Source organism: Tenrec ecaudatus, chromosome 1 (assembly GCF_050624435.1).
Source record: "Tenrec ecaudatus isolate mTenEca1 chromosome 1, mTenEca1.hap1, whole genome shotgun sequence".
In the NCBI taxonomy this organism is placed as follows: domain Eukaryota; kingdom Metazoa; phylum Chordata; class Mammalia; order Afrosoricida; family Tenrecidae; genus Tenrec; species Tenrec ecaudatus.
In genome coordinates, this window is record NC_134530.1 from 104,404,750 (window position 1) to 104,417,951 (window position 13,202).

A 13,202-nucleotide genomic window follows, 5' to 3' on the forward strand; every position below is an offset into this window, starting at 1 on the left:
ACATTGGGCCTCGACTCAAGCACTCCCTCAATGCAAGAACACTTTGTTCTGTTAAACTGGCATTCCATGATGCTCACCTTCCTGACATGATAGCTGAAGACAAAGTGGGTACATAAGCAAATGTAGTGAAGAAAGCTGATGGTGCCCGGTCATCAAAAGATATAGCCTCTTGGGTCTTAAAGGCTTGCAGATAAACAAGTGGTTATCTAGCTCAGAAGCAACAAAGCCCACATGGAAGAAGTAAACCAGCCTGTGTGATCACATGAGGTGTCAATGAGATCAGGTATCAGGCATCAAAGTACAAAAAATCATATCATTGTGAATGAGGGGAGTGTGGAGTGCAGACCTTAAGCCCATCTGTAGGCAACTGGGCATCCCTTTACAGAATGGTTGCAGGGAGGAGACGAGCCAGTCAGGGTGCAGTGTAGCAGCGATAAACATGTATTCTTTAATACTCCCCCCCCATTGTCATGATCCCAATTCTACCATACAAATCTGGCTAGACCAGAGGATCTACACTGGTACAGATCAGAGCTGGAAACACAGGAAATCAAGGACAGATGAACCCCTCAGGACCAGTGTTGATACCCGGATGGTGGAGGGTATGCAAAGCGATGCTGAGCTGAAAGCTAGGTACAAAAGCCTCCCACTGCTGGAGTTCTAAAAACAGTAGCTAAGCAGTGATGGATTTCCCACTTTGAGGACGTGCATTCAAATATGAAGCTGGGTTTGGAACGTCTTACTGCTGTGAGCAGTTCTCCCAAACCTCCCATCTCAAAGGGTTGGCTGTGCTCCAGACTGACTGGCGCAAACCTGGACAACCCGTTGTGAGTAGCAACAACATCAATACTACCTACCCTCACACACCTCACCAAGCGGAAGCAGTTCCAGCTACTGCTGCAACATGAGCTAATTAAACATTTGACCAAATATAGCAGGCTAATTTTTAAGTTGATCATTTTGTAAGAGTCACACGCTATGTTATAAATATCAAAAGATCCCTCAGCAGAAAAAAAAAAGGTTTCCCCACTCCAATGTATAGAAATAAATTCGCTTCAAGCACTGCTGTGCTCCATCCGTCATTTTTGGTATGTTGTGCTTTCATATGTCCCTAAGCATGAGTGAGTTCAAAGAGTTCATGAAAAATGGATTTAAGTGACCATCAAATTTTTCTGCAAACCTTTTGAAGGCCCTCATATATTTTTTAATTCACCCTGTCATATATTCTTTGATCTACTGTCAGTCTAATAGAGTGTATTTGATTTCCACATATTTGTGAAACTCTTCATTTTCTTTTTGTTATCGATTTCTAAATTCATTCTATTGTGTTGGGGAAGTTATTTTGTATTATTTCAATATTTTTAGACTCATTGATATTTGGGGTTTTATCTGTATGGTTATGGTATAGAATGAACCATGTGCACTGGAGAAGAATGTGTCTTCTGATGTGGATTCTTATAAAGGTTACATGTATAGTACTGTTCAAATCTTCTGTTTCTTTATTGATCTGTTTAGGTGTATCCATTGAGAGAGTGGTATACTGAAGTTTCTCTCCATTATTGTAAAACCATTTCTTCAAAAATGTTTGGCACATATATAATTATAGTTATTATATATTCTTGATGAATTAACCCCTTTACTGTTATATTATGATGTCCTCTTTGTTTCTCCTAACAAGATTTTATGTAAATTATGTTATTGTAGCTATTTTCACAAACCATATTTTCCATTGTTTTACCATCAATCTATGTGTGTTGTTAGATACAAAATTGGTCTCATGAAGAAATCATAGTTTATCATGTTTTTTTAAAAATTATTTTATTGTGGGCTCGTACACTGCTTCTGACAATCCAGATATCCATTCATTGTATCAAGCACATTTGTACATTTGTTGCCCTTATCAACACAACACAACACCTATCAAAATTTCAACAAGCAATTTTGTAAAGTATAAAAGCCAATTTTCAAATTCATATGAAATTTCAAAAGGACCCCTTAACACAATGGTTAAGTTCTAGTAAAAAAAATCAGCAATTTGAACCAATTAGAAGCTCTGCAAGAGTTCCCACAATGATTGCCACCTAGGCAGCCCCATGGGGCTCCTACTCTGCTCTATAGGTGGCTATGAGTGAAAATCAGCATTCTGGCATCCAGTAACATGGAATAGCAAGAGCCTGAGGACAGCTAAAGTAAGGTTAAAATAGGACTTACCAGGGAGTCAACCCATTTTCCAGTATTTAAGCATACTATTACAAAGCTGCAATGATCAATAAAGTGTAACATTCATATAAAAACATAGACCAATGGAATAGAACTGAGAGACCACAGATAATCCCAGACATATCTGGCTAATTGATTTAAAATAAGGGAGCCAGATCCATTCAGTGGGGAAAGAATAGTATCGTCAACAAATGGTCTGAGACAACTGAATCTCCCAGAGAAAAATGAAATTGGACCAATTCATCAACTATATGAAAGATAAAGGTAGTCTCCAATTTATGATGGGGCTCTCTTACCAGGTCTAGCCCATCATAAGTTGGTCCTGATTTAAGTCTAATTCACCTTTTAAAAAAGTTTTCATTATTATTGAGTGCCTTTTATTGTCAGTATCTTTATAAACATCATCTTTATTTGTCTTTGGGGTTGTAAACATGACATGTGAGAATGATGACATCTGCGAATCATGTGCTGTAAGATCTGTACATAGTAGACGTGATTAATGACAGACTATAGTTTCATAAGTGCGGCTTAGGTCATAATGTTGTTATAAGTGTGTCTCACAGTAACTTGAATAGCTCATAAATTTTGGGTTACCTGTACAGGAACTAATTAAAAATGGGTCAAAGACTTAACTATAAGAATCAATGATCAACTCAATCACCACTAATGACCAAAAGATTGATAAATTATTTCATTTTCCTTAACTGAATATTGACATCTTGGAAATGGAGATGGCAGTATTTATTTATAATGTGTAGACCATTAAATAAAAGTGAATGTTACATGTATTATTAAAAATAAAAATATATATATTAAAAAAAACAGGAGTAAAGCATTCAAGCTTGATTAAGGAAAGGACATAGGATAGGGGATATCACTGTTGACTTCAGATGGATTGGCTAAAAGCAGAGAATAACAGGAACAAGTTTACGTGTATTTTATTGAGTATGCTAAGGCATTTGACTATGTGGGTCAGACAGATTGTGGTTAACACTGCCATGAATGGGAACACCAAAACACTTAGTGGTGTTGATGAGGGATTTGCACATAGAACAAGGGGGAGTCATTATGACAGAGCAAGGGGCAACTGTGTGGTCTAAAAGCAGAACAGATGTGCACCAGGGTTGTAACTTTTTATCCATACTTATTCAGTTGTTTGCTGTGTATATAATCCTAGAAGCTCTACTCTATTATATAAAGAACAACGTGGCATCAGGATTGGGAGAAGTCTTATTAACAGCCTGAAAAATAGATGACACGACCTTGTTTGCTTGAAGTGAAGAGGACTTTAAACACTTACTGATTAAAATCAAAGACTCAAGCCTTCAGTATGAATTGCAGCTCAATGCAAAGAAAACAAGAGTCCTCACAACTGGTCCAGTGAGCAACATCATGATAATTGGAGAAATTATTGACTATGACAAAGATTCCATTTTATTTATCTCCACAATTAACCGTCATAGATGCAGCAGTCAGAAAATCAAGTGATGTATTTCATTGGGTAAATCTTCTGCAAAAGAACTCTTTAAAAGAAAATATGTCAATTTGGGGACTAGAGTGTGCTTGACCCAAGTCCTGGTATTTTCAGTTGCTTCATAGGCATGAAAAAGCTGGGCAATTGGGAAGACCAACAAGGATCGACCTTTGGACTTGAGGTGCTGGTGAAGATCAGTGAAGCTGGCATGGATGGCTGGATGAAGGAACAAATACGTCTTGGAAGGTCTATAGGCAGAATTCTTAAAAGTGAGGTTAGCAAGACTTCATCTCACACGTTTTAGGAATATTTTCAGGAGGGACAAAGGGAGAAATGATTTTGAGGGTGGCTTCATTTGGATATAGGGTTGAAATGTGTCGAAGCAGATTCAATGGCACTAACAGTCACCACCACCCCCCCCAAAAAAAGCTTCCAAACTTTGTTTTAGATTCTTAGACATGACACTAAAACCTCGAGTAACAACAAAAAAATTGGACTGCATAAAAATGATAAAATTGTTTACATTAAAAAACTCTCTGACAATATGATAACCTAGTGAGTGGGAAAAATAATTGACAACTCTCTGTTGATATGTGGACTTTATACAACCTTCTGTAACTTAATAAAGACAGCCAGAAAGAAGAGCTTCAAATGGCCTACAAAGCCATGAGCATATTTGCCATATCCGTCATCAGGGAAACGCAAGTCAAATCACAATGAAATGCTATTGTCCTATCACCAGGATGGAGAGTGATAGTTTGGGAGCAGTTGTAGAGAAATCGCTATTCTCATGCAGGTAGGGCTCTCAGAGTGTAGACAATGTGGTAAAGTAAGGCAGTTACTCAAAATGGTAAGCAGAATCATCGGAGGACCCAGAAACTCTCCTCCTGCCAAAAACCTTAACCACTTGAGAGCATGTATTTATGCCTGCCATGATAGATGGAGACTCTTCACTGCAGCATTATTGCCAAATAGCCCAAAAGTGGAGACAATCCAAGTGGTAACAAAACGAAGGAACACATCAAGCGTGACATATGCAAACAATAGAGTAGTATCCAGCCAGAAAGAGAAATGCAGTGCAGATTCATGCCCAGAGAAGGGTGAGCGGGAAAGCCGAATGCTTTGTGAAATGTCACATACAAATGGTCAAATAGTGTATGATCCTACTTATTTAAAATCTCTGTAACAGACAAACACATCAAGGCAAAGCTTATTAGTGGTTACCAAGTGCCGCAGACGGAGGAGGAAAGGCATATCCATTTGGGAAATGGATAATGGCAATGTGTAAACAATATGGTGAATGTAATTGTCACTGAATTTTATACTTCAATGGCTTTTTTGTTATGTCTATTTAGCAGTTGACATGTTGAAAGATAATATTCATCTCTAATAAGGCCACTGATACTTATAAAACATGTGAAGTCCATAATGCTCAAGGTGTAACACATTCTGCATTGCAGTGGTAAACCTGTTCACTTACCTTACAACATTTCTCATCAGGAGATTAAAAGCATCTTTTGCTGACTTGCAAAAATTTTTGCCATATATTGCAATCTGAAGAAAAGAGTTAACATTATTCTTGGTCCAGTGATATACTTTAACGTGGCTAAAGGACAATTCAAATTAGAGGAAAACAATCCAATTGGTCATCTGCCATTTACACAGTTACCCTTTGCCTGTCTACATCTTGAGACTGCGGCAGTCCTGTGCATCTGGGGCTCTGAAGGTGGTGGACAACGCGACATGCCTTAGATGTTCTATCAGCCAGCCAGCCACTTCTGACTCACAGTGACTCTGCGGGCAGAGATCTGCCCCTCTGTGTGTCTGAGTCTGCCAGTCTCTGCAGGGGCAGAAAGCGTCATCTCACCCCCGCCCCCCTACCTCATTCGCTGGTGCGTGGAAGCTGCTGCCACTGAGGTTAGGGGCTCCATGCATCCTCCACGACACAAGCAGAGCTCCTTGTGTAGAAGCAAGCTGGCCATTAGCCCCATGGGAATTAAACAGCCTAGGTGGCAGGGATTTTCCTCAAATCCCAGGCAATAGGTATGTCTTTGGACGTCTTAGTTAGGGTTTCTTGGTGACTGGGTTGTATGCTTTAGTTGCCAGGTTAAAAATCACTCTTAGGAAGTACAATGTTTTCCATTATACTCGGTGTACTGATTACATAATCAAAACAAGCCCCCAAACCCAGCACACTTCCATCAAGTGGACTCCCGTTTATAGTGACCCTGTGGAGGGTGTCTTACGAATCTTTCCCAGAGCAGATAGCCTCAGTTCACCCCAGTAAGGTAGCTGGGGGGTTTGAACCACTCAACACCGAACCCACAACAACAGTGATTCTTGACAGATTACAAGTGCTCAATAAAGTACTCTCTCGGGAGGTAAATTAATGACTATTTGAATTTCTTGGCTGAATACCTTTCCTGTGACAATGAACAAGTGTCCCAGAGACCACAGATACTAAATTTTAGAAGAATGACATTTCTGGATCCTTTACTAATAAAAATGTCTAGGTAGAAGCCTTCATATTCTCATGTGAAATATCCAGTCTACAATTGTCAATTCCTATGCTTTTTAGCACAAGATTCATAAAAAAGGATCAGACTGCTTCTGAACAACACATAAGCCCTAGCATTAGAAAAATATTTTCCCAGAGTGGAATATAGTCTAAAATAATGTTCATTGCAGAACATTTAAAAATGTTAAATTTCTAACATAAGCATGGTCCCTCTCCAGAAACATATTGATGGAAAAATGAAAGAGTTATGATTGATTCTCTTAACTGGAACGCATACCTCAAAATTATAATCACATGATGTCTAATTGCCTTAAGGTTTAGCAAAGTTACATGGGGTCTGATTTGCAAGAAGTTTTAGTAAAACTAAAAACAACAGAAAAACTTACCATGATATAGGCATTTTTGTTGAAAAACTTGACTATTTTTTCCAAACACCAGAAACAGCATCTCAGGCAGCATTGTAGGAATTTAGCGAAATTGTTCTGGGCAGCTATTAGGAGATATTTGAATCTATTAGTAATTGCAACTTAGTCCTATGAGTTAAAAAATAATAACATTTTAAGGGACACTCTCAGTCCAGTTCCTGTGTTTGTAAACTGTGTCAGTTATGAAGGTTCATGTCATTGGCACCTACATATATCTACATTTCAAGCGCAACTGTCTCAGAGCGCTAGCCCAGGTCCACCAAGCTTCCCAACATTACAGGGCCCAAAATACAGTTCTGAATCTTCTTTCAAAGGTGCTCCTCTTGACTCCCATATTTCAATAAATAGCAGCTCCTACTCTATTTTATTCTCTTCCACTCAGTGCTGTTCTCCCTCCCCTTGCTATCGTACTTCCTCAGCAAGGACAGTTGGCTTAGCCTTCAGCAGAACCCTGCTGTAGTTCATGCTCTAGCCATCCGGCATTTTCCCACCTGGTGCTCCAGTCTGCTCTCACACAGAAGTTAGAAAATATGAGAAATTCTGGAACCTTACTTCTAGCACGGCGGTCCACATATTCAAGGACAACTCTAAACATTTGAATTGATGCAAGAAGTAAAGATCCAAATGCCAGGGAACCCGTGTGATATCTGGGCAAAGAGAACACAGGGTGAAGGTTAGACCATCTCTACTATTCTTTGGTTGTTGTTTTGCTTTATTTTTCCTTTTTAAAAAATAATTTATTGGGGCTCATACAACTCTTATCACAATCCATATCTACATCACTTGTGTAAAGCACACTTAAACATTCGTTGCCCTCATCATTCTCAAAATTCGCCTCTGCTTGGGTTCCTGGAATCAGTTCATTTTCCTTTTTTCCCTCCCTCTCCCCTCCCTTCTCCCCCCTCACTCATGAACCCTTAATAATTTATAAATTTTTATTTGATCTTATCTTACACTGCCCAGCAACTCCCTTCACCCACTTTCCCGTTGCCCATCCCCCAGAGAGGAGGACATATGTAGATCCTCGAGATCAGTTCCCCCTTTCTACCCCCACTTCCCTTCTGATATATTGCCACTCTCACCCTTGGTCCTGAGGGGTTCATCTGTCTTAGATTCCCTGTGTTTCCAGATCCCATCTGAACCGCTGTGCATTCTCTAGTCTAACCAGGTTTGCAAGGTAGAATTGGGATCATGACAGTTGGCGGGGAGGAAGTGTTTAAGAACTAGAGGAAGGTTGTGAGTTTCATTATTGCTACACTGAACCCTGAGTGACTCATCTCCTCCCCACTACTCCTCTGAAAGGGATGTCCAGTTGTCTACAGATGGACATTGGTTCCCCATCACGCACTCCCCTCATTCACGATGATGTGATTTCTTCCCCTCCCACTCCCCCACCCCCGTCGCCTTTGATGCTTGAAACCTGGTCCCCTTGGCCCTTCGTGATCACACATGTTGGTGTGCTGCTTCCATGTGGGCTTTGTTGCTTCTGGGCTAGATGACTGCTTGTTTACTTTCAAGTTTTAAGTCCCCAGATGCTATATCTCTCAATAACCGGGAGGGTACTGAAAATGATCCCAGCAAAGAGCTTTTTGCCCTCTTGTATTTAAATTTGATAAGATCCAAGAGAGGATTTTAAACCATGCAGATGTGTCCTGCTTTTCACCAGGACAAATGCTACCCGTGGCTTTGCACCATCAAGGAGGTAAGGGACAGGGAAGACAGTCAAATGAACGTTTCGTCTTTAGTATGGTCAGATCTTTACCCCTCTCCTCTTCAAGGACCTGTGGGATTTATGAGGCCGTTGTATTACAGGCACAGGAAACGCAGCAGGGAAGGGCGGTGGAGGGTTCCCCATGGAGCTTACCGTATGGCCCGTCCAAATGCAGAAAAGAGCGGAAGTGGTGGTATGTCCTCGGGTTTTTTTGTGGCCCAGTAATAAGTAGCGAAGGCACCAGCCAGGGTACACTGACCCAATGCAAGGACAAAGTTTATAAGCCAGAGAAAGGCAAAGAGATTGTATATCTGAAAGACGGTGATGTACTGATGAAGCAGGCTCTTTCCACCATAGAAAGCAAAGTTACACATAGCACCCGGGCACGTTTTGGGAATGTCAGTGGTATTAAAAGTCTGTACTCAGGAAAATAAAACAACAAAACACACAGAGAATACAATATTAGAGGCCACTACAAAATAGCATCTTCTCGTATCTTGTTCCCCCAAAATACGTGTCCTAGCTTTTCACCAAGAGCCCTAGAAGTGTAGTAGTTATGCACGAGGCCAGCAGTTGTAAACCACTAGCCATTCTGAGGGAGAAAGATGAGGCTTTCTGCTCTAATAAAGAGTTCCAGCCTCAGAAACAAACTGGGGCATGTCTACCTTCTCCCATAGGTCGCTCTAAGTCAGCAGAAACTTGGTTGCTATTATATCTCTATTTTCGATCATGTAATTTAATACAATTCTTTAAAGGAGACTTATGTCTACAATTCTTTAAGGAGTTCTATATAATAGTTTATTTTTCATTATAAACACATTCGGTACCCACTACATAATTTCACATTTACAGCGTTCACCAGGCATGGTTCTTGGATATGTGACAGGGCGATAAGATCTAAGGAAATGATCGTAGTGCTTTCTCGCCTTTATGTCTGCTGCGTTAGTGCTTTCCTGGTGCCACCTAACTACCCATTTCCTTCTGATCAAGGATGACCATCAGGGCACAGAATCTCTGTTTCGGGAGTCCTACAATGACTGCAAGTTCGAATGTAGTCGCGTTCCAGAGTGGAATGGAAGAGGGAGAGAATTCTCTTACTTACCTGAGGGTCACAGGTTTTATTTTCATGTATACATTGGCCCCCAGGAGTCATGACTTTATATATAGGTACCCCTGATGTAGCCAAAAACCTGAATGAATTTGATTAAGGATAAATTATTTACCTTTAGCTTGAGAACAAATGAACAGACAACAGAAGATTGCAGAAAATTCAAAAGTCCATTTTTTTCAGGTACAGAATAGTATGGACCCACTATACTAATAGCCCATTAAACACAATAAAATATTTAGGCATTATGTTATGGTCAAGGAAAAATACCAATATGAACACAAAACAAAATCAACCATATGACTGTTTGAGAAAAAAATCCACTCAGTAAACTGGTACTTTTTTAGAACTTGGCAAATTAAAAAAATTAAAAACGAGGTTACCTCTTTAAGATGTTTTCAGTCATCCCAAAGATAGGGAAAAAATACAAGTGTGGACATCAATTCCTGGCTCTATAAGAATGTGGACTGAGGTGGAAAGCACCTAATTACCAAAGGATACACTGCTGTCACAGCCCAGTAGGAAATGCAGATTGAGATCAGAGTGAAAGTCAAAACCGGGTAAATTAATGTACTGGGGATGCAGCCAACAGCTCTGAAATAAAACAAAGAGTTGAATTCAAAATGATTCAGAATTATAGTTTTCCAAATGGAATTGTTTCTGTTACAACTGAAAGTAAACCTTGAACTGAATTTGTTCTAAAAACAATGTTAACAACCATTGAGTTCCCCCCTACCTCCAATCATTCTGGCACATTAATATTTTTATTATTATTTATTATTCTTCTAATGCTCATGGATAATTTCTATCACAATTTTTCCAAACTCTCCTCTTTGGCTATTTCTGTCATGAGACTTTTTTTGCCATTTGTTTAGATCAGTGATTCTCAACCTTCCTATTGCCATGACCCACAGTTCCTCATGTTGTGGTGACTCCCAACCATAAAATTATTTTTGTTGCTACTTCATAACTGTAATTCTGTTACTATTATGAATCGGGCGACCCCTGTGAAAGGGTCATTTGACCCCCAAAGGGGTCACGACCCACAAGTGGAGAACTGCTGATTTAGATTCGTTGCCTCATACCCACTCAGCTCACTGTTGTTTTGTTGATGCTGATTCATGTGAGCCTACGGGACAGAGCAGAGCGGCCCCTGCAAATTCCCTAGATTGTGACTCTCTGTCGAAGTAGAAAGCCTCGTCTTTCTCCTGCAGAATGGCTGGTGCTTTCAAACTGCAGTCTGTGCAGTCACCAGCCCCACGTTTAACCACTACACCACCAGGGCTCCTCTTTCATGTAAACAACAGTAGAATTGGAAAAGACATTGAAAATTATCGGTTCCGAAATCCATTCTGTACTCTCTTTGACATGTGGTCACCAGCATCTGGTGAGGAGCCCGGTGGAGTGCTAGCTGATAGGTCAGTGGTTTGAACTACCAGTGTTCCTCAGGAGAGAGCTCATGCAGTCTGATTCCTCAGAGACTTAAAGTCTTGGAAGTCCTACCAAGCAGTTCAACCATGTCCTAAAACAAAATTGCCCATTTATCACCCGATAAGTCAAAATCAATTGACTGAGTAGGTTGGTGAGGGGGCCGCTGGTGACTACGTTGACTGATAGGACTTATTTTTACACGGCCCACTTTATCCTATGTTCTTAACAATCAAATTATTGGAATGGCTTTCTGTCTGCCTCCCTTTAACTCATAGCCAAAGCCATCTAAGGAATAAATGACTATTTTATCACATTTTCCACGTGGCTACCCTTCAAATGATCCTGTATTCTTTTCTTTTCCAGGACAATTTCTTTGATATTTGCTCATAGAAGATGATCTATGAAATGTTCATCATCTGAGTTCCCTGTTCTCAACTGACACATTTCAAAGTCCTTTTACGTGTATGACAATGAATTAAGCACAGCGCTGTGTGATCGACCACTGAGAGATACGACGAAACTAGCATCGCTCCCAGTTTATCCTACTTTTGATATATCTTAGATTCCTTTTGCATTTGTGGCCATCTTTCCTTTTTGTCCATCTATTGCTTTTAGATGAATTTATTATACCTCCCTAGATGTTTACCTTGTATTCTTACACCCATTTATTGCAGTATTTCCACCCCTCCCTTTGAGCAAAATACCAACCAGTTATAGCTATGATAGTATCATCTAAGGCACAGGATCCCAAATGTCTTTGGCCGACCTTTAACCTCTTTAGCTTTATCAGAAACAAAACAAAACAAAGCCAGCACCTCCCTGGCAGTTAAAACCTTTTGTGTGATAGCCCATGTTCCAGGAAAAATGGAGGCATCTGTTTCAGCAGATACCTCCACTCTCCCCCAAGTACCATGACACTGTCCCCCAGGTGGAGTATTAGAATCCTGATTCCTATAGAAAGATTAAGCATTAGAATATATCTTTTAATTTATTAATTAATTTAGCTTTGTACGCATACACACACTGTTAAAGGAAAACAAGTGGACCAAGTTACTGAGAATTGCTCAGCATCATACCATATAAGAATAAACCCAGTAAATCAGTAGTTTTCAGTGGCTAATGGCAGGGCTTCAGTCATTGGGGAAGGAGAGTTTGATTTGACAAATTGCTAGTAAACTCTTTAAATCAATGCCTTAGGTGGCACTATTATTGTGATCAATGGTAATTTTATTAAAATAAACCTTAAAAACTGTTAAAAATGAGTTGGTCCTTGTCATGAACAATTTAGCCTCCATCACTGAATAGAGTGAGTGGTCTATTGACTTTAGAGCAATGCTGTCCTTGTTTCTCCCATGCATTATTCAGAAATTTAAACTATTATCCTCAAGTAACCTTTTGGAATAGTTTGGAAGTTGTGTATGCTATTATCTCTCAGCGTGAATTTCATGAAAAATTTAATGTGTTCATTTTACAGCAATTTTAAAAAAATGAAAATGGCCCTGTGAATTAAATGATTCTGAATTATGAGCTATTAAAAGAAAATGTATAGTTTGTTACCACCAGAATCAATTGCCCTAAGCAAATTTCATATAGAAATGGTAATAGTACACAATTAGCTTTATAAAATGATGGTGATTGAATGTTTAATAAGTGACGTTGAACACTGATATCAGTATATGACCAAGTATGAACATGATCTAATCCATAATTAACTTTTATATAGTATTCGTTCAATTATTGACACATACATTATTCTCTTAAGCTATATTTAATGTTCACACATACACAAACATTAGTAGACTAGATGGGTTTTACCCTTAACTTACACTTTAATAATTGAGCTTAAGGGCTTGTCTCTGTGACCTATTAATAATTGGTAGAGTCCAAAATTTGAGCAAGTCATTGTGAGGGGAAACAGTATCGTTAACAAGTGCTCTTAAGGAGACAACATTGGGGTATCTGTGCAATAGACAATGAGTGAGCTGGTGGATATACATTCTTTGAGATTCTATGTCAAAAGTCTGTCTTACTTGCTCCCTTCCTTCAGCAGGGCAATTGCGAACCGGATTCGATTCCTGAGGAAGATCAGCATGATGGTGATAAATGCTTCAATGATGCAGAGGATTATCACTTTAAAGAAACAAACAAAGGAACAACAAAATCAGGTGTATGCTACAAATCAATCCCCAAAGGAGACTTTCTTAGTAAAATAAGAGTAATCGTTATCATTATCTCTTTCAGTACTGACTGTTTCATAATTGGCAAAGTGCTGCTGCCTTTCTGAAAATGCCTTTCTTGGAAATTCGCGTTTAAAA

General features: G+C 39.5%; 1 protein-coding gene across 1 annotated transcript in view; it reads right to left on the bottom strand.

Moving 5' to 3' along the window:
• The window catches only part of SLC44A5 (solute carrier family 44 member 5), a 115,385-nt gene that overhangs the window by 13,952 nt on the left and 88,231 nt on the right, over positions 1-13,202 (bottom strand). Inside the window, exons 10-16 of the mRNA XM_075537502.1 lie at positions 12,918-13,017; positions 9,958-10,050; positions 9,451-9,538; positions 8,502-8,764; positions 7,190-7,284; positions 6,599-6,702; positions 5,175-5,248 (exon numbers count right to left, since the gene is read on the bottom strand). Coding sequence (XP_075393617.1) covers positions 5,175-5,248; positions 6,599-6,702; positions 7,190-7,284; positions 8,502-8,764; positions 9,451-9,538; positions 9,958-10,050; positions 12,918-13,017 — 817 coding nt within the window. The remainder of the gene's footprint in view (positions 1-5,174; positions 5,249-6,598; positions 6,703-7,189; positions 7,285-8,501; positions 8,765-9,450; positions 9,539-9,957; positions 10,051-12,917; positions 13,018-13,202) is intronic.